The 22,157-nt window shown below is 47.2% G+C and overlaps 1 protein-coding gene across 1 annotated transcript in view; it reads right to left on the bottom strand.

Moving 5' to 3' along the window:
- Positions 1–18,343, bottom strand: part of MAN1C1 (mannosidase alpha class 1C member 1) — a 132,145-nt gene extending 113,802 nt beyond the window's left edge. The window contains exon 1 of the mRNA XM_036859573.1: positions 17,655–18,343. Within this exon, the coding sequence (XP_036715468.1) occupies positions 17,655–18,194 (540 nt within the window). The 5' untranslated portion in view covers positions 18,195–18,343. The remainder of the gene's footprint in view (positions 1–17,654) is intronic.
- Positions 18,344–22,157: the final 3,814 nt, after the last annotated feature.

The raw sequence follows: 22,157 nt of genomic DNA, 5'->3' as shown, positions 1-22,157 counted from the left end.
CAGAAACTCACTTCTGACGTCCCTGGTCCCAGCTCCCCTACACTGAGGCTCACCCCAGATAACGACTTTGGTTTATGCCAGAGGGGCTGGCACACTTGGCTCCAAAAGTCACCACCTCCCCTCATACTGCTGATGAGAGCATAAACATTTCCACAGTTTTCTGCTGTGGAAAACCGGCGATTCCTCAATAAGTTACACATAGAATTATCAGATACCCAGTATTCCACTCTTAAAAGGATTGAAAACATATGTCCACCCAAAAAAGAGTACATGAATGTTCATAGCAGCATTATTCATAATAGCCAAAAGGTAGAAGTATCCCAAACGGCCATCAACAGGTGAATGGATAAACAAAATGCGGTATATCCATTCAGTGGAATATTATTCAGACAGAAAAAGTAATCAAATTGACACATGCTACAACATGGAAGAGCCTTGAAAACATCATAAAGGCCACATATTGTATGATTCCATTTATGTAAAAGATCCAGAATAGAAAAATGCATAGAAACAGAAAGCAGATGGGTGGTTGCCAGGGGCTGAGGTGGGGGTGTGAGATGGGAAGTGGCTGCTCAGTGGGTACAGGGTTTCCACTTGGAGGGATGAAAAAGTTCCGGAATGAGATAGTGGTGATGATCACACAACACCATGAATGTACGTAATGCTTCGGAATTGTACACTTTAAAACGGTTAAAATGATAAATGTTATGTGTATTCTACCTGTAATTAAAAAAAAAAGTCACCACCTCACAGAGCAGTGCATGCAGTTCCTTGGTGCCCCCAGCAGCCTCTGCAGACTTGCTAAGACTTTGGGGTCTCCGGAGCTCCAGGACTGGAGAGGGGGTGCTGGCTTGGGCCCCTCAGGGGGCAGCATTGCAAATGTGCACAGAGTTGTGCACTCTGGGAGTTGGACACTTTCACCTTAGCTGGTGGGGCTGCTACAACCAACATAAACACTCTATGAGGACAGGCACGGACGAAGGAACAGGAACTCTCTTCAGCTTTCAGCGCCTCTCTGAGGAGGCTGAACAACCCAACCCAAGCTGCTGTTGAAAACACGGTGACCATGAGGGAGAAAGACATCACACACCTTTCAGTCCTGCGACGATGACGATAAACCTGCATTGACCAGCACTGGCCGCGTTGCACCTGTTACCCCAGGAGGATGAGCAGACCTGAATATTCAGACTGTAAGATGCTCAAACCACCGCAGGAAAAGTCAGAATGATTTGGGCAAGGCGGAAAAAGCCAGGACTACCAGGTTGCAACCAGACAGGGACTACTTTGAACCAGAGCTTTCAGGATTTCTTCTAGAGGTACGGTCCAGCCTATTTTCAATCCCAGGCTGAGGCCAGGACACAGGGCACCTTATGCAGCACTGGTGGGGCTCAGCTCTCAGGAGAAAGTCTGGAAGGGTGGCCTGGGTGAGAATGCCACTTAGACATGCCTTAGATGGCAGATTCAGCAGGGACTTTGCCAAATGACCCTCCCTTTAGTGGTCAGGGGCTTCGTTTCAAGAGAACACTCCCATTGGAGCAGAGATGCTGGCCACAAGCTGAGAAGAACGTGGTGGGATCTGGTCACCGCTCATGGTCACAGGGAAAAGACAAAATGCATTGTCACCACTCCACATGTCTTCCTTTCCTCCACAGCAGAGAAGATCAAACCGTGCCTTCTCCCCCAACACGTGACCTCCTCCTTCGCTGAGGAAGGAGCTGGCCTGTGAATCTTTAGTGTGTGGTCAGGCCGGAGGATGCACACACCCTATTTCTAGAAAGGAGATGAAGGAAGGGCTCCCCATGTTCTGCTACAAGGCTGAGCTCACTCAGCATCAGGCCGGGAAAGACTCACACACCGTCCTCAGGTTGGCTCTTGGGCTCTCAGTTGGAAATTAAAGAGCAGACAGCTCAGAACACCAGCTCTTTTTAGCAGAGGTCCTGATATACAATCAGAAAACAAAGGGGAGGTACAGACTCTCTAACCTTTGATGCCAGCAAGGAAGGAAAGCCGAGGGGTCTGTGGCCAGTGAAGACAGTGCTCTGAAGCCAGGAGGTGGTTGAGGAAGAGAGGAAACTAAAGGCAGGCCGCTCAGGAGAGGGCACCAGGCTGCAAGCCCACATCAGCCCAGGAGCTGCGTACAGGGCTCTGCGGGCAGCCAGGCGTGGCAGAACCATTGGTGAAAGGAAAAAGGAAGCTCTCTTGGTCCCTCGGCTACCTGCCTCTATCTGCTCCCCAAATCTCTGTTCCTTCTCTAAAACACTTATGCTCCTGAAGGCTCTGACCCCTGTGCCTCTCTGCCCAGGCTTTCCTCGAATGGTTTTGCGCTCAAGTCTTCAGCCCCCAGCACTCCATCCTTCTAAATCCGCATCTCCTGTGCCATCACCCCAAACAGTCCCAAACCAGTATTTCCAACCACCTGGATTTCACAGGCATATCATTTTTATTGTGTCTGGAATTCAACTCATCTCCCCCTCCTAGGATTTCTCACTGTCCCCACTTCCTGATGTCCCCATTGACCCCAGGTAGAAACCTTGGCCATTCCAAACTTCGCCTTCCACATCCACACCTGGAACACCCCCCCCCAGATCCAGCACATGGAGCCTCTTGCTCTCCGACGAGCCCACTACGCCTGGTATTCTCCACATTTGCCTGAAACACCAACCTTTCCCCCAAGCTCACCTCAAGTTGATGTGACTCCCAGCCCTTTGTTCACCCCTTGATTTGGGCACCTCCATGGTGTTACAATTGTGTACACACACACACCTGTCGCACCCTGCCTAGATGTGGTACTCAGGAGACAGAAGCCTCATCTTTGCATCCTCAGCATCTAGGGCATTGCCTGGCAGGCGGTAAGAACAAGGTGAGTTCTCTGGAAAAGTTGAGCTGGAATAAAACACACAAGCAGCAAGTAGTTAATATTCCTCTCACTGTGTATCAGCTCAACTACATTATTTCATAAGGTCTGGTTTGGACCTGTTTGACAACTAGGTTTCCAACACGAATCTGCTCTGCAAATTCCAGCAGTCACATGAAGGCAGTTTCTAGAACAAAAATGACAGGGGGAAAAAACAGCAGCTAAAAGGAGGAAGGACTGAGGATTGCATCAAGAGAAAATGAAGGGAGAGGAAGTTGGGTCCAGGAAAGCCCCAGACCCTCTCCAAACTAAGGAATGGCATCCACCTGGGAGGGCCGGCAGAGAGGGACCCATGCAGAAATGCCTCAGCATCTAATTAAACATTTAGACTCCACTGCACACGAGAAAGAAAACTACATCCCCCACGGAACCCTGATAAATGAGTCGTTTCCAACCAATCTATCACCATGGCATCTGGGCACCTCAGGAAGATGAAAATAAGACCAATACATAAATGAAAGCCAATATACAAACAATTGTCTCCCCGCACAGGCCTCCAGGAAGCCACAGCTACAGCCATCTGCCAAGTTCCACCCTCGTCACTGCTTCCTGCAGCCAGAGGCCTCTGAGTAAGCATGGTTTAACATAAGATTTAGCAACAGAAGGAAATTTCGTCTCTGAAGTCTGCCTCTCCATTAATGCTCCTACACTAAATGTCCACTGCTTGAAGCTGGAATGAAATAAGTTTGGCATGAATAGGACTTGTTCTATATGCCATGTCAGCCAAACAATTTGCTAGAAATAGTTGGGGCAGACTGACGAAAGATTGCAACTTGGCACAGGTTGAGAATTCAAAGGTTTCTTGCATGGAAACAGAGCTCTCGGGGGGGGGGGGGGACCGTCACTAAGCCGTGGGAAGGATGCTCACACTCATCTATGGCATAGTCTCACCTCCTGCAGCTTCCACGCGGAGGTGGCCTGGGTAGATTTGATCTGATCCACCCAGAACAGCAATTCTCAGGTTCAGTAACATCCAGCACCTGGCAAGGCAGTGATGATATGAAATTGCAGCATTGCTGCCCTGAGTCTGAACACCTGGGACTGGGTTCAGTTTTTTCCACTTCTTCAATATCTGTTGCCTGAGCATCTGTTACTTGATTTTAGGGCCCAAGCAGCAATGTGAAAGGCTCCTCTGTTAGCTGGAAAGGGGCAGAGGCAGCCATAGGAGGGAGGTTGATGGGCTTTTGGGAAATCAACTTCCGGACGAGCAAATATTTTCATTCCAGATGTTTATGTTCTGCTTGTTTCCCCCCCAAAAATCTAGGTGGGACAGGCAAATACTTATGCAGCTAACCAATGCTTCCCTTCCTCTATGCATCCGTATGTAGTGGGAAGTGATTCCGACGCATGACACTATCAAGCTATAAAATTTCTGGGCTTCCCTGGTGGCGCAGTGGTTGAGAATCTGCCTGCCAATGCAGGGGACACGGGTTCGAGCCCTGGTCTGGGAAGATCCCACATGCCGCGGAGCAACTAGGCCCGTGAGCCACAACTACTGAGCCTGCGCGTCTGGAGCCTGTGCTCCACAACAAGAGAGGCCGCGATAGTGAGAGGACTGCGCACCGCGATGAAGAGTGGCCCCCGCTTGCCGCAACTGGAGAAAGCCCTCGCACAGAAACGAAGACCCAACACAGCCATAAATAAATAAATTAATTAAGAAAGAAAAAAAATTAAAAAAAAAAAAAGGCTATAAAATTTCTTAAAGCCAGAGACTCATCTCTACTTTTCCTTTAGCTCGCATAGCTTTCAGTATATAACTGAGGCTCAATAGATAGTGTTTCCAAGATTTTTTTCTTAAAATTTTAATAAATGTATGACTTCTCTTGATGTTAACGGTATACGTTCTTAACACTGGAAAACTGTTTTAATTGAGTTTTTTCTCTAGCTCATTTTTTTTTCTTACCTGATCCTGGTCTTGGTCTTAATAAATATAGAAAATTTCCAACCTCTTCCATGAGTGGGTAAAAGGGAAATATAGCCAGAAAGGAGATACAGCTTCGGTGAAGACAAAACTACAATAGGCGAGTTCTAAAGCATAGCTGTACATTAGAATCATCTGGGAAGTGTTTAAAAATCCCAACGCTCAGGCTGTACTCCGGACTAATTAAATCAGAACCTCTGGGATAGGAACTCAGGCATCAGTATTTACTAAGTTCCCCCAGGTGATTCCAGACTGCACTCAAGGTTAGAATCCCTGTTCTAAAGATTCATGAGACCAGTTCTTTTGAATGTCTACCAAGACTATGACAATTATCTCGGTTATTTCATCCCAAAGTGAAAACTCTTCTTCTAAATTGTCACCCTTGAGCCCTCAGATAACATAATAGAAAGAACGTCAACCAAAGAGTCAGGAGAGGAGGTCTGAGTCAGTGCATCACAATTTAAATTGGCGAGGCCTGGAGTTGGTCACTGCCTTTGCAGGGTGTGCATTCTCTGAGCTATAAAATGGGATTATGGTCCATGCCGTGTATGCCACAAGACTGTTGTGGGGATCAGCTAAACTCTTAACGGGATGCTAGGGCTCTACTAAGAATACACACAAGGAATCTCTGATCTGATCTGTCCACGAGGGGGTAGGTATTAGCCCAGTCCAGGCCCCACTCCCCTCCAAGCAGGCCCCCTGGAAATTCTCCCTGGGAGAATTTAAAAGACAATGGATGGTACAGGGGCCAGAGAGTCAGAAGCCTCTTTTCTAACATGCAAGAAAACTTCAATTCCAGGGCTGACAAACCAGAATTCTGCTCCCACTGGTGCCAAGTTTAAGAGCCCTTTACTCAGAGCACAGAGAATCTAATTATGCCTTAATCTAATCCAGGGCCTAATCACAGAAAATGTCTAATGTTGTTTGTCTCCCTCAGTCCCATCTGGATGGACACCACTCTGCTACCATTCTTAGTTACTCAAGGATCAATAATCAGACACAGAGCTCCTACCATGATTATAGGGTGGCTATTACACAAGACCACCTCTGAGACTACATCAGTGTGGAGTCTCTGCCCTTTACGTAGTTATACACCCCAAAAGGCCTGTATCTGAAACTGCTAGAGAAGTCTCTAGACTGAGCTGCTATTTTTCTGTCAAAACATGAACCTTTCTCTATAAAGGGTTTCCTTATACTCTAAAGTAGCAAAATTGATTATATTTATCGGTTGTTCTCTAAAAGGTCCAGTTCTGAAAGCAAGAAACTTAAGTCTTCTTTTCCCACTGATCCTAATAATTAAAAACCAAGGCTACTCCAGAGCTCTGTAAGGTATGTGACAGACATGGAGAATGGCTTCTGGGAGAGTTGGAAAGGAGGAAGATTTGCTGATTTATGTCAAGAACACAAGTACAGAAAACAAAAAAGGTGCCAAAATGTCTTCTCAGGAGATCAGCATTTACTTGGCAAAGTTTAGGTTTAACCTCTTAAAAGCTCATTCCAGGAAGGAAAATGGGGGAGAGGGATCTTAAATAAGAGATTTGTAACTTTAATTCAACACTCCCACCCACCCCAAATGAGACAAGCGAAATTAAAGGTAGCCTTTGCAATGAAACACTACATTTACTTCGTATTGAACTTTCTTGAGTGAGGGAAGATAGGAGATCAGATCCCACAGAATAGTCCTTGGAAATCCTTCAGCCATATATATTTAGCTTCCGTCTGACCAGTAATCAGCAATTTGGACTATACAAATAGTTTTTTTTTAATGTGGGGATTTACAAACAAAGTTTTAAAAAGTAATCATTACACTTAAGGTAGGGAGGCCAGAGAAAATATTTGACAGATTAAAAAATCCTGAGAGGAAAGCCACACTAATGGAGACTGCTGGAACATCACAGATATCAGCAAATATTTCTTCTAACACCTAAAAGCAGATGAGCAAAAAATGCACAAGTAGTTTAAGATGACATCAACCAGAAATTAGATACCCTTTGAGAATTACTGTATCTATTCAGGATATAATTTCAACAAAAAATTATATTTCATGCATCCAATACCAATTACCAAAATAAATAGGAATCTTTAAATATCTAACCTATACCAAAATATACACATTAAAGTTTGTGCACTTGATTCAGGAGTCTTCAGAGACTTACTCAAGGTCTACTTATTTGTACTTTATATATAATGCTAACAAGCTAGATTGAATGGTTTCCTAGCCATCTGCAGGTTAGAAAATAGCAAAATAGGAAGAGTAGCGAATAAAGCAGCCAGAGGCAGGTATCCTGACAGCCAAAAGAAGTGACAGCTGACAGCCTAACAGAAAGAGGGGAGAAAAACTGCTTAAAAGCAGATGAATCTAGAATCTCAAAAAAGTAGCATTCACAATGTTTGGCATAACATTTTTACAAATGACTAGTGTTACATGAAGATGTAGGAAAATGTGACCCATTACCACGAGAGAAAACAGTCAACAGGGACAGACCCAATGATGACAAAGATGTTGGCAAATAAAGACTTTTTGAAAAGCTATTACAAATACGCCTTAGGACTTAAAAGAAAATCTGGAAACAATGAGTGAACAGATGTGAAACATTGGAGAGCCCAAAACAATGAAAAAGGTCCAAATGGAAATTCTAGAAGTAAAAAAATACCTGAAAATTAAAAATTCACTGGGTGGGCTTAACAACAGATTAAATACTACAAAAGAAAAGTTCAGTGAAATTGAAGATGGGTTAATATAAATTATCCACACCAAAGCACAGAGATAAAGACTGAAAAGAAAATGAACACAGACTCAGTGACTTCTAGGAAAATATCAAGCAAATTAACTTCTATGTAAGTTGAGTTCTAAAAGAAAGACAGATTAGGGTAGGAAAAATATTGAAAAAATATGGCTCAAAATTTTTCCAAAATTGAAGAAAAATATCAACCTATAGACACAAGAAGCTCAACAAGCCCCAAGAAGGATAAACAATCACATCCACCTTTGGGCGCAGCATAGTCAAATGACTTAAAAATAAAGAGAAAATCTTAATAGCATCCAACAGGAAGGGAAAGACATTACATGCAGGGGAATATACTCTAATCTCTTATCAGAAACAATGCAAGTTACAAGACAATGGGTCTTTCATGTAAAGAAAGGGAGGAAAAGTCAACTTAAAATTCTATATCAAGCAAAAATATCCTTTTAAAAGGAGGGCAAAATAGAGACACTTTCAGAAAACAAAAGCTGCAAGCATTTGTCACCAGTAGACCTACATAAAAAGAAATGTTCAGAGGAATTCAATTTATAGATTCAAGGCAAATCCAATCAGAATCCCAGCAGGATTTTTCACAGAAACTGACATGCTTGTTCTCAAATGTAGGCAGAAATGCAAAGGACTTATAATAACTAAAGCCATTTTGAAAAAGAAGTTCAAAGATGGAGAAATCATGCTACCTGTTTTTAAGACTTACTATAAAGCCCCAGCATCAAGACAGTATGAATTGAAACAAGGACCTACTGTATAGCACAGGGAACTATATTCAATATCTTATAATAACCTATAATGGAAAAGAATCTGAAAAAGGTTACATATATATATATATCTGAATCACTTCGTTGTACACCTGTAACTAACACAACATTGTAAATCAACTATACTTCAATAAAAAACTTAAAAAAAAAAAACAAAACCAAAAAACCCCAGGAAACAAATAGCAAGATGGTTGGCTTATTACTCAGCCATAAAAAAGAACAAAATAATGCCATGTGCAGCAACATGGATGGACCTAGAGATTGTCATACTGAGTGAAGTAAGTCAGACACAGAAAGACAAATATCATATGATATCACTTTTATGTGGAATCTAAAAAAAGGGTACAAATGAACTTATTTACAAAACAGGAGTAGAGTCACAGATGTAGAAAACAAACTTATGCTTATCAGGGGATAAGGCAGGGGGGCGGATAAATTGGGAGATTGGGATTGACATATACACACTACTATATACAAAATAGATAACTAATAAGAACCTACTGTATAGCACAGGGAACTCTACTCAATACTCTATAATGGCCTATATGGGAAAAGAATCTAAAAAAAGAGTGGAAATATGTATAACTGATTCACTTTGCTGTACACCTGAAAGTAACACAACATTGTAAATCAACTATACTCCAATAAAAAATTTTTAATTAAAAAAATAAAAATAAAAAATTAATGATACAAAAAAATGAATGAAAACTCTAAAAAAAAAGTTAGCTTAAACCCACTTATATTAATAATTACACTTAAAAAAAGATAGTATGAATTGGCATAAAGACAAATCAATAGAACAGAGTCCAGAAATACAGCTACATACACATAGTAAATTAAGCTAACATGTTATCAAAGCAATATGGGGAAAAGAAAGCTTTTTCAACAAACGGTGCTAAACAACTGGACATTTAAATGAAAATAAAGAACCTCAACCCCTACCTCACACCATATACAAAAATTAATTTGAAGCAGATGAGAGACCTAAATGTAAAAACTAAAATGATCAAGCTTCTGGAATTAAAAGGAGACTATCTTCATGACCTTGGGGTAGACAAAGAATTTTTTTTTTAAAGTACACACAAAAGCACTAACCATAAAAGAAAACATCGATACACTGGACTTCATCAAAATTTAAAACTTCTGCTCTTTGACTGACACTATTAAGAAAATGAAAAGACAAACCATAGAGTATGAGTATATACATCTGACAAAGGACATATTCAAAATGAGCAAAGGATTTCTAAAATTCAGTAAGATAATAAACACTCAATTGTTTTTAATTTAAAAAAGGCGGGCAAAAGATCTGAACACAGACTTAAAAGGAAGATAAAAAATGGCAGATAAACATATGAAAAGATGTTCAATATCAATATTTAAAAGGGAAACAGGGCTTCCCTGGTGGCGCAGTGGTTGAGAATCTGCCTGCCAATGCAGGGGACACGGGTTCGAGCCCTGGTCTGGGAAGATCCCACATGCCACGGAGCAACTGGGCCCGTGAGCCACAGTTACTGAGCCTGCGCGTCTGGAGCCTGTGCTCCGCAACAAGAGAGGCCGCGATGGTGAGAGGCCCGCGCACCGCGATGAAGAGTGGTCCCCACTTGCCACAACTAGAGAAAGCCCTCGCACAGAAACGAAGACCCAACACAGTCATAAATAAATAAATAAATAATTAAAAGAACGTGAATTTCTAAAAAAAAAGGGAAACAAAAATTAAAACCACAATTAAGGGGACTTCCCTGGTGGCACAGTGGTTAAGAGGCTGCCTGCCAATGCAGGGGACACGGGTTCAAGCCCTGGTCCAGGAAGATCCCACATGCCGCGGAGCAACTAAGCCTGTGCCCCACAACTACTGAGCCTGCACGCCACAACTACTGAGCCTGTGTGCCACAACTACTGAAGCGCACGCACCTAGAGCCCATGCTCCGCAACAAGAGAAGCCCACGCACAACGAAGAGTAGCCCCTGCTTGCCACAACTACAGAAAGCCTGCACGCAGCAACAAAGACCCAACACAGCCAAAAATAAAAATTAATTAATTATTTTAAAAAACCACACACACACAATTAAGGGACTTCCCTGGTGGTCCAGTGGGTAAGACTCTGCGTTCCCAATGCAGGGGTCCTGGGTTTGATCCCTGGTCAGGGAATTAGATCCCACATACATGTCGCAACTAAGAGTCTGCATGCCGCAACTAAGAAGTCCTTGTGCCACAACTAAAGATCCTGCACGCCGCAACGAAGATCCGGCATGCCGCAACTAAGACCCAGTCCAGCCAAAATAAATGAATGAATGAATAAATAAATAAATATTTTTTAAAAAACACAATTAAATATCACTACACATCAAATAGCACGGCTAAACCTAAAAAGGTGGACAATACCCAGTGCTGGTGGAAATGCAGAACTCTCAACACTTTGCTGGTGGGTCTAACTACTTGGGAAAAGTGTTTCCAGTTTCTTATAAAGTTAAACATACATTTACTCTATTAGCCAGCAATTATACTCCTAGATATTGACACAAAAGAAATGAAAATATACCTACATAAAGACTTGCACATAAAATGTTCAGAACAGCTTGATAGCCAAACACTGGAAACAACCAAAAAGTCCAACCACAGGTGAGTGGGTAAACAAATTGTGGGATATTCATACAACAGAATACATCTCAACAATGAAAAGGAATGAAACACTGATACACACAACATGAATGAATTTCAAAAACATTAGCCTCAGTGAAAGAAGCCTTGCGCAGAATGGCATATATTGCACTACTCCATTTAGTTGAAGTTCTAGAACAGGTGAAACTAATCTCTGGCAACAAATCAAAACAGTGGTTGGGGGTGGATGATGGGAGACTGCTTGGGAAGGAGCAGGGGGAACTTTCTGAGGTGATGGGAATGTTCTGTATCTTCATAGGGGTGTTGTTTATATGGTTTTCTGCAATTGCTAAAATTGAGCAAACTGTGTATTTAAGATCTGTGCATTTCCCTATATGTAAGTTATACTGAAATAAATAGGTAGCACCTGAATCACAGGGTTGTTGTAAAAAAATAAGATGAGAACACAAAACACAGGTGTTGAGAGGCCGGCAGTCTTACCTAAATGACTCATCAGGCCCTATGGGACATGCTGTATTGCACAGTGGATTTTATGGTGACCCCAAGTCATTGCAGAGGTGGAACGAGGGGAGAAGAATCTACTATTATTCAGCCACTGAAAATGGTTGTTATTTAGTGAAAGGTATTTGCCTAGAAGTTTTGCCTGTAGAGCAACTGACTCCCAGAGCATGCCAGGTAAAAGCATAATTACTGCTTATCTATTTAGGACACTAATCAGTACGCCCAAGTTTCTTCTGTAAAAGTTACCACTCTGGTACTGCACTAAAACAGATGGACAACCGCCCTAGTCTTAGCCTTTAATTAATGAAAATTCAGAGTTAAGAGACATACTCAGACCCCCTTGTGAGTAAGAGCTGTTCTGACCACCTGCCTATTGAGTTTGGAGAGCCCTCAACCCAAATCTTAGAAAACAGCCTTCTCAAGGGAAGAAATACCTACAACTGGACCACCACACTGAGGCCACAGCCTGCAGCTATGGTCTCCGTGGCTTCAGTTCTCTTTGGGGATGGAGACACCAAAAAACAGGTCTGACAGCAATCTCAGCCACAGCCTGCATTTAAGAGAACCAAAACCATACTGCCTTGGCTATTAACTAGCCCCCAGAGCCTAGTGGGGGTGAAAGAGGGAAGGGGAGTGGGACTGAGGTCCTTGAGTCCTCAGAAGTCCTTAAGGAATCTCCAGTTTCTTTCTTACCATCATCTGCCATGAGAATACACAGCTTAAAAAGTCTGTTGTTTTCCCCAAATTATGCAAATACTTGTGCATAAGGCCTTGGCCCCAGGTTAGTGGGAAATCGAGAACCAGAGCTTATTTGAATGAGCCTGGTCTTTTTGGACTGCAGATGCACAGAACTGGAATAATAATAATCCTTGGTTCATGACACTCATCCCTGCTCCAAGTATGGCCCCTCTTTTAAAGTTAATGTAATAAATGCCCATTATGCTCTCCTGAATCCTGTCCATAATGCTCTTGTTAAGTCTTTCCTGACCTGGCTAAAGAAAGCAAGGCAGCGAGAGAATTTCCTGAAGTCCCCACCACCTCCCTTAGTGCAGACTTGACTTAGGATGCAGAGTCAGGCACCTTCCCCACGCCAGAGACAGTACCCACAGGCTCGTTGCCCACCTAGATTACCAAACAGCTTCCCTGCATGGGGCTTTCCAATCTGCGAGCCTGATTGATTTTCTTCAGTAAGAGAAAAGATGTAAGTCCCTTTGAGCAAAGTATGCCTGATATATATCACAATATTTATTTTTTGGTGGAGTAATGGATCAGTCTTCGGGAAAAGCTAGAGAAAAGGCATTTCTTGAGCTCGGATATAAATCAGTCACTCTGAAAACTGCAGGGGAGTCTATGTTCTTACCCCCCTGCTAACTACAGTGTGAAATAAGCAGCTGACTTTTAAAAGTCATTGTACTATTTGTTTCTAAAGCTAACACTAAAGACAGAGTTAAGGATGTGAGGCCTGAGAAGCAATTGCTCTTGGAATGCCTGCACCAAGTCCCTAAAATAATGGTGCAGCTTACAGTGAAAGCAGAGATCCACCCAACCTGTGGGTGTTAAGTCATACACCTGGTGGGGACAAAGTCTGAGCTTTGGTCTACTTGCAGTGCTCAGTTCTAAGGAAGAAGAATGAAGTATATAGCTGGGCTTATGATGTAAGGGTCTCCCAAGGGACCTGTCTGGTTAATATAGGGCAATCTTCCTGTCTATATTAAATGTATCATAGAGCAGGACAAGAGAGAAACTGAAGGACAAGGGAGAAAAGTCTTCAGTGGATTTTCAACTGAAACAGAGCTCTTCGAAGGAAAGCTATTTAAATCTGAGGTGTTCCTAATATTAATTATCCTGAACATCTCACAGCCTCAGATTCACATGCTACAAAGAACACAAAGCCTTTTAATTTTTCTGCCTGTCCCTGGGACTAGCAGTGATAAATCAGATATACAGAGAAACCACACATGACTAACGAACCAGCCCATTAATGGGGAGCAAAGATCATTTGCCAAGATGACTTATTCAGACATAGTCACATATCACAACGAGCAATATCCTGGAGGCTTAACACAGCAGACATGGAAGGCAAGAGCTGGGGCACTCCCTGCCAAGTCTCAGAGACTCCAGGGTGATTCGGGCATCCTCCAGATGCCTGCTATCCAGGCATGAAAGATTTTACTCACGGCTGCCACCTCTCCAGTCCCTTTAAGTTAGACTTGCACTTGGAAAATTACTGCGACTTCTAAAAGGCTTCGTGGGTCACAGAGCCAAGCCCCCAAACCTTGCTGTGGCCCCTACTCTATGACTCTTAGAATTCCATGTACCCGCAGGAAGAAGACCCAGCTTCTGCCACCAGTCACCTTAACTGTTAGTTTATAGATCTTTACTGTAGCCACTCTGGGCTCCAACTAAGTATCTGGGCTCCAACTAAGTGTCATATCCTATTCTAGGTGCTTGGGCAGATCCATAAACAAAACAGTAAACAGGTGGGAGCGAGGGAGAGAAAAGGCCCCCTAAATGCCAGTCTCTTCATTTTACCAAGAAAACTGAGGCCCAGTGATAAACAGGAATTTTCCCCTGAGGCCAAGGTTGATAGCATGGCTAGGACTTGAACCCAGGTTGGACACTCAGGGCGACTGCCACATACAGTGGTGCACAAGGGCACTGGGCAGAGGGGACGGGGATGGGGGTAAAATTCAATCCACATTCTTCCTATGGGCTAGGGGCAGCCCCACTCCAGTGCTACGTTCTCACAGCCGTACTCTGCCCAATTCCCTTTAACAAAAGCTCCCTTCACTGAAGGGACAACTGAGGTGCTCCAGATCAGCAACCAACCATCATTAGTAGGACACAACATAGTTTGAAACCTTTCACTGGGATGTAACCCTGACCAGCTATTCACTCCCAACTCTTGTCATGTGTGAGAAAAGTCTATTGAACTTGAAGAGAAACCCACCTATGACCAAGGTCCCCTAAAATAATTATAACAACAATTTCCTATATTATCATCAGATCTGAAAGGAAAGGCTGCTGGCAAGCCATTTCTCATTCTCACCAACCCCTTTACTCTCCATGATCCCAAGATGAGGATCTGTCACTGTTCAATCCCATCTCTAAAGTTCAATATGGGTGAGAGGAATACTTAACTTAATCAACTATGTGAGTATCTACTCTTGACTAGGTGCTAGGGATACAACAGTGAACACCATCACCATCATCAACAACAACACAACACTTTCCCTGACTTCATGGAACTAAGACATGCCGAAAACAGAGCTGGGAAAAGCCCAGCTGCTAAGGAGTCCCTGGCCAGACTGGCAGTCTACTTAGGGGCCAGGTCTGGAAGCAAGAGTTTATGTGACCAGCCTCTTCTTCCCTCTCTCATCCCATTTTACAGAAGGAAAAATAAGGTCCAGGAAGGAGAGGAGGTGGCTTGTCCAAAGTCAGACAGTTGAGCTGCGACTCGAATCAATGTTCTCTGGATTCCCCTTTCCACCACACTGCCTCCTCCAAGGTTCCAAAATTGCGAACTGAGGAGAAAATGTTGGTTCTAGTGACAGATTGTTTCCTGATGTGTCTACACCCACAACATGCAGCTTCAACCCATCTTATCAGCAGAGACCTTGAGTCCATGTCCATCTCTCAAACTAGAATGTTCATAAGTATACTTCATTGATCTAGAGCCCAAGTGTCCAGTCTTCATTCACCCTTATTCACCTTCTCTGAATCTCTCTTGAAGTTTACTTTCGCTTTAAAAACCTCATCTTATAAGAACAGAGCCCTTTTTATCTGATGCTAGCTGTCCCTCTGCTCCTGGGGTCTAATCAATCCATGTCTGGAAAAAAACAAGCCAGAGAGGAAAGCAACAGTCCCTTTTTATGAAAACAGGCGCCTTTCTAAAATGATCTACCCGTGGGCATGGCACAGATAGAAATTTAGATGAGAAGGAAATAAAGACATCCTCCAGCAATTGTCAAATGCATTCCTCATCAGGTGGGACACCAGGGACGTTAACTCTGTGTTAACAGCTAAAACAAACACTCTGTCCCACATTTTTTCAGGTTGTTTGGGGACCGGGGGAGGTCCAAACTAAAGAAGCCTGAAGAGAAAATGGGCTTCAAAATATAATAGTGTATATAGTCCCGTCCCCTCCATTCTGAGGAGCTTAAGGTCTTCAAGATAGTAAGAGGGGGCTCACTGAACAACTGCAGGTATAGACAAGCAGGCTTCCAGCTACTACCAGGGGTGTACAGCGATGCCAGATGGAAAGATCCAGACATCTGGCAACCAACATAGACCTCCACCCATTGTGTTACTTTACATCCACCTGCAAAGCAGAGTCTCCACACCTCCCACCACCCCCAGCCGCTGCAGCAAGTCACTGCCCACAGCCTCTGCCCACAAGGGAGGTTCTCTTTGTATAGAGGGGCAGAACCCGGTTCCCCGCTAGCCAGCCCACCACCCTTCCCATCATGGCTCCCAACCGCAGGCTTTCAGAAATGGGTCCCATATCTAGATGCAAATGCAGAAAGCACCTTTTGAAGAGGACAGTAGGTAACTCTTAATCCTTTGGGGCATCCTTTTAAAAATCTGATGGCAGCTCTACACCCCGTGAAAAACTGCATGCATATAGTTTATATGTAATTTCACTGCGGGTTACTGCCCTCCAAGGAGGTCTGAAAGGGTTAATGTTTTCAGAGGCACCTTTAGGAAAGGGAGCTGGGGTGGTTCAGGTGAGTACTCAACAACACAGCTCCTTAACCAGTGGGGGAGAAATGATGCCCCTTTCTTAGCTACTGCAAGTTCCCGGCTTCAATTAACCTTTGGGATTTCAACAAGAATTTGGAAACTGAGAGTGTGCGCTTGCACACGGGAAACAAGGACTCGTCTTTGTGGTTTCCTATACTGACATCACAAAATGTCCAGTGATTGCTAGTTAAGATAGAGTCTCCACAGGGCTTAGCATAGAAGGCTGAGTAACAACAGCAGAGATAGGTAGGGAGAGGTGGGCGCTGGGAGACAGGATACACTGGACAAGGAGAGGAGGACAGCTAAGCTCTCCACTGGCTCTGAGCAGGTCTTGACAGGGCAGGTCCTGACTCTTGCTGCCTGCTCTCCCTGGAAATCAGGGCAGACTTGCTGACTGCTCTGCAGCAAACCAAGAAGTCCAGACAGAAGCAGTCCTTTCATTCTGGGTCCATGGGGATGGGGAGAGCATCCTCTCCTTTCTAGGGAGGAGACCCTGGCCCACTGCTTGCCCACAGCCCCCTCGTGGCCCGGGGGTGTCACTGCAGCCCCCTCTGCAGTGCTGGGCAAAAAACTCACGCAGGCGGCTCCAACAGTAGGCAGCTCTTACGGGTTGAGCAGAACATTTAGTTATCAGTGGTGGCTTGGCAACTGTCTTCAAGCCACGGTGAGGCTGTGTTTGCTTTTGGTTTCTTAAATTAAGACTAAGATTCAGACTCAAAGTGATCCTTCTAACCCCTCTCTGGTACAATCCCTACAGGGAACAAGTCCAAGACCTGCTACATTAAGCCAATAACATCAGAGCTTCTGTAACATTACCACCGCCTTAGTGATCATTGCTCCTTGCATCACATGCAATTACATACAGCTGTTCCAAAGCTCAATAGAAACAGTTATCAAGAATGCACAACATCCTCTGGCTTGTAGGTTGCTGGCTAGACTACAAAATACTTGCAGGTCACCAAATACCCCTCAAATCCTGGCTTTCCAGGTAGCAGATCCTAAAGGGGGTTGGGAGATGTCAGATTTAAAGACACACAGTGAGAAAGAACATGGCTCTTGGCCCCTTCAAACAGAAAGGGTGTCCATTAATGAGCCTAACTAGCAACTCCACAAAAATCTTATTAGCATCTCCACAAAGGGTGGGAGCAGGGCCCATCTGGGCTGAGGACTGGACTGGAAAGACCAGAGTCTGGGGGTGGGGGAAAGTTGGTCCAGTGGTTCAGCTATCATCAGGGGTGGGGATGATTAACTGAACCCGGTAGTGGAAAAGTGTGCAGGCAGGAGTGAAGGTGGGAAGTTTGGGAGGAGGGAGGAGGATATAGAGTGTGCCTGGAGGACCTAGAGTAGACCAGGGAGCCCGGGAGTGACTGGGCCCAGGGGAAATGGATGGAAGCACAAGAGGGTCTTTCCCTTTGTGCGGGGAGAAGAATCCTTACCTCCTTGATTTTCTCCCGCTGGCTTTGAACTAGGCTCTGGGGCTCCTTACTCTTGTCGGCCCTAGTGCCCAGGACCGGGTGGCGGAGGCGGCTCCGGAACGCGTTGAAGTCAAAGCTAGAGGGGATGCTCCCCTCCTGCGGTCTGAGGGCCGTGGCGCCGCTGCCCCGGGCCGCCGTGGCCTCCTCCCGCGGCCCGGTGGGGCGGGTGCGCCGCAGCCACCCTTTCCTGCGCCGGGGACTGGCTTGGCTCCTGGGGTCGTCCTCACCCGGGGCTGGAGCCGCGGGGGCCGGGTTGGGAGGCGACTCCTGCTCGCGGGTCAGGGGGTGGCCGGCGACTTGGGCCACTGCCTCCAGGCCGGGCTGCTGGGTCCGGGGGGCCAGGAAGAGGCGCTTGAGGCGAGAGGAGTTGGGCAGCAGGAACAGGGCCCCGAAGCACAGGGTGACGAGGCCGGAGAGGAAGAGAAGGAAGAGGAACTTCTGCGGCAGCCGCAGCCCCCACGGGGAGGCCGGGACGAAGCCGGGCACTTTCCTCATGAGCATCGTTGCCGGGCACGGGGCTGGGGACAGTCAGACCGGCCGGGCCCCTGAGGCCCTGGGAGTCCAGGCACTTGTCAGCAGGGGGCTCGGCGAGGGGAGGTCGTCGAGGGGCGCCGCCCGGGGTGGGGGGTCCCTGAGAGTTTCGCCCTGCGGGGGCTGCTCCTGAAGTTCAGGGAATTTGGAGCGAGTCCTCCCGCGCCGGGACGGGGGAGCAGCAGCCTCGGCGGGGCCCGGGCGAGCGAGGCGGCACGGCTCGGGGCCCGGGCCCGCAAGGGTCGACCGCGCGCCGCAGCCTTCCCTCCGGCCGCCGCGCGGCCCCTCCTCGCAGCGGCCGGAGCCCGCGGGGCCCGCGCCTTCCCGCGCTGCGGCGGCCGCCGGGGCCGTCACATGCCGTCCGCGGCGCCCAGGCTGTCGGCGCGGAGGGGCGCACGCAGGCCTCGTCCCCGCGCCGAGCCGCCCTCAGCCCCTCGGCCCAAAGTTTTAGCCTCAGAAGCAGTTTCCAGAGGGGGCCGGCTCCGGGGGAGAGGCGGCGGCGGGGCCGGCGTGTCAGCTGCGCTCCGAGAGCGCGCCGGCCCGGCCGGGTCGCGACAGTGGCGGGGCTTGGCTATCGGGACACGTCTACAACTTTGCTCCACCGCAGAGCGGGCGCCGGGGAGAGAGGGCAGGCACTTCTGAGCCTGCGGAACAGGGGGCTTCCTGGGACCCCGGGAGCCGAGGGATGTCGGGCCCCCTGTCTGGAGCCAGGCGCCTTTCGCGACCAGCCGCGGCGGGGCGGCTGCAGCTGCGCCCGGGAGTGCGGGCTCCCGCCCAGCCAACTCGGTAGGGCTCCGGGTTCCTGCTGGGATCACCTGTTCCCGGTCCCCGTCGGCTCCGCGGAGCGCGCAGTCCCGGCTGCGCCTCCCCCGCCGCAGCTGGCGTCCTCACCGCGGCCGCTCCAGACGGGCCGCTGCCGCCGTAGACTGAGCCGCCGCGCCGCCGCCGCTGCCGAGCCTGCGCCCCACAGGCGCGCACACCACCCGGACGCCCCCGCCGCTGCCGCGGCAGCTCGGATTTTCACTGAGACAGCACCCGCGGCCCCGCCTCCCGCCGGGCCCCGCCCTCGGGCCACGCCCACTGCGCGTCCCGCGGTCCACCTCCGCCGCGGCGCCGCAGCCAGGCCAATGGCCTCACGGCTGGGGTAGGGAGTGCGGGGGCCTAAGCCCGGGTGGGGAGAGGAGCTGGGACTCCAAGCCACGCCCCCTCCCTCGAAGGGCCAGCGCCGCGCACACTCCCCCCCATCCCACCAGCACCAATGGTCCAGCTGCGCGGGGTTGGTGGGGGTGGAGAGAGGAGCGAGGTCATTGGCTGCCTCGGAGGGATCCCCGTTGGGCCGCAGTCGCCCATTGGTTAGTGCCCAGCATTCGCTGGACTGGGAGCGACCGAAACACCCCCTGTACCCCCAACCCTCGCCACTCCGGTTGTTGGTCCCCTGGAGGGGGCAGGAGATCCAGCTGGTCTGGAGGGCTCTGCGGTCGTTCGGTAACCTCACTCACCCCTCAGTGCCAGTCCAGGATTGGCAGGGGGCGAGGGCCTGCCCAGGGGTCCCGAGAGCTTCCGCGGGAGCCGCGGTGGTGCTGCTGTGGCACGCTGTGAGGACGGGCTGGGCCTGGCTAAGGCAGTGTTTCCACTGCACCCCCCGCAGACCACAGCTCTGCCTTCCTTTGCCTACGGGCCCCAAACCAGGCCGGGGCCCCTGGGTGGGGCAGGGAGGGATGCTAAGCACAGCGGTGCGAGGGCAAGGAAGGAGAAGGAACCTTGGTCGTGTGCGTAGAAGACCACACACAGCATGTGACATGCGTACCCAGATGCCTGCGTGTTTATGTGCACATGTGTGCTTCTATGCGTAGATCCAGATGCACTCAGAGACTGCATGTGGGTGTGTACCTGCACACAAACATACACTTAATTTAGGTATGTGATTATACCAAAGCACTTAATTTAGGTATAAGTGATTATACCAAAGCACGTGTAATACATATTAGTACAAATATTGACATGTACACACATACCCACAGACACACAACAGATAGGTCCAAACACACACGTACACACTGCCAGGCGTATATTCCCAGGCACAGATGTGTCTCGACCTCAAGGCCCTCACACTTTCCTCCTTGGACTCAAGTCTCTCTGTGCCTTCCCCTCCTATTAAACCCAAGGCAAAGAAACATTGTGTTGTGTGGGTCTTTCACGCAAAACACTTTATAGAGACAAATAACAGCAGAGGGAGAGACAAATTAAGAGGTGTAATAGGCAAGAGGGAAAATATCTGCTTTCAGCTGCAATTTAAAATGAAATGCAGCATTGATGAGACAGAAAATACTGCAGGGAGGCCTTTCCGAGAGAAGAAGCGGCCCAGGTGGGCTCTCGTAAATCTTGCTTATTCCCTGAGGCCTGTTACCCTTGGCCGTTGGGACTCAGACATCCTTCTGCCTCTGGCCAGGCCACTGACAGCAGACCCTCCCCTGATGTTTAAATACCCTTGGCATGTAAATTTCTTTCAATTGAGAATAAAATGTAGCTCTGGGTAACAGGCGCAAATATTTTGGTCACTGGAGATGACTAGTCCCTCCCAACCCCACAAACACACCTGGCTTAAATGTAAAATTCTAATTTAGATGTTTCAGTCTCTCCCGAGTTTGACTGGCAGCACTCAGTTCCCTGAAACCAGCTGTGAACATCAGAGACAAGCATGTAGTCCACTTGAGTGCAGGAGCCCAGAGACCTGGTCTGGCTTCTTCCAATCTCCAATGCCCAAGAATCTCCCTACCGGAACCCACCTTGGGAAGGGGGAGGCTTGTCTTTGGAGAACTAGGCAGGAACCCAGCAGGCATTGGAGGCACCGCACATCATTCCACATGGAGAGTGTAGGGGAATCACTGTTCAGTCCCCTGAGAAGGGAGGACCCAGGAGAAGGGGAGGAAGGCAAGGCAGAGTCTCAGAAGGCTGTATCTGTTTGAACTGGATCCTCACTGTGATTGTGACACCTAGACCATCTCTGGATTGCTGGTGAGCCAGGGTAGAAAGTGAGGCTGCATCAGGATTCCACAGATTCAGCCTACAAAAACCAGAGTCCAGAGGGGACAACTCCATTTCAAACTGATGTCATGTTGGTGATTACACCAAGTTGGTGATACCATAACCTTTTATAATCTCCCTAGCAAGCTCGCTGGAACTCTGGAGCTCCCATCTCACCCCCATACCCCTAACCCCCATAGACTTCACACACATTATGGCTCTTCTCTCACTGGATTTTTATTATTCATATACTGTCCCACAGCAAACTTAGATCCTCACGGCAGGGACCATGGCTCGTTCATTTCTCTAACTGCCCTAGGTCTTAACTACAGTGCCTCACATATGGGCGCTGTGTTTGTTGAGTAATGAATGAATAAATGTGGGAGTGGATGCCCATTTCACAGATGAGGAAACCAAGGCTCAGGGAAGGGAATAATAATGAACCAACATTTTCAATGTGCTGAACACATATTGCTTCATTTACTTTTCAGAACACTCTTATGAGGTAGATATTATTAATAGCCTCATTTTACAAATAAAAATACTAAGGCTAGAGAGATTCAGGATAAGTTAACAAGTATCTTTCTCAGTTCAGTTCAGAAACTTAAGTGGGACTGGGAACAGAAATGAATAGCATTTTAAAAATCTATTCTGTCAACAGACATTTGTTGAAATTAGATACTAGGTATTGCACTAGTCTCGGGTTGGTCAAAGATGAGCAAAGCATGGTCCCTGTCATTATTGATTCACTCACTCAGTAAAGAACTACTTGTTGAACACCTACTATGTGCCAGGTACAGAGGGGCTGGGAAAAACAGCCTGAATAAGGCAGATATGAAGCCTAACTTCAGGGAGCTTCTTTTCTAAGAGGCAACGGGGACCAATTCAACCCATCAGGAAGGGAACTAC

Source organism: Balaenoptera musculus, chromosome 1, assembly GCF_009873245.2.
Source record: "Balaenoptera musculus isolate JJ_BM4_2016_0621 chromosome 1, mBalMus1.pri.v3, whole genome shotgun sequence".
Classification (NCBI taxonomy): Eukaryota; Metazoa; Chordata; class Mammalia; order Artiodactyla; family Balaenopteridae; genus Balaenoptera; species Balaenoptera musculus.
The sequence above is the reverse complement of the archived record's forward strand: the minus strand, read 5'-3'. Positions and strand labels throughout refer to the sequence as shown.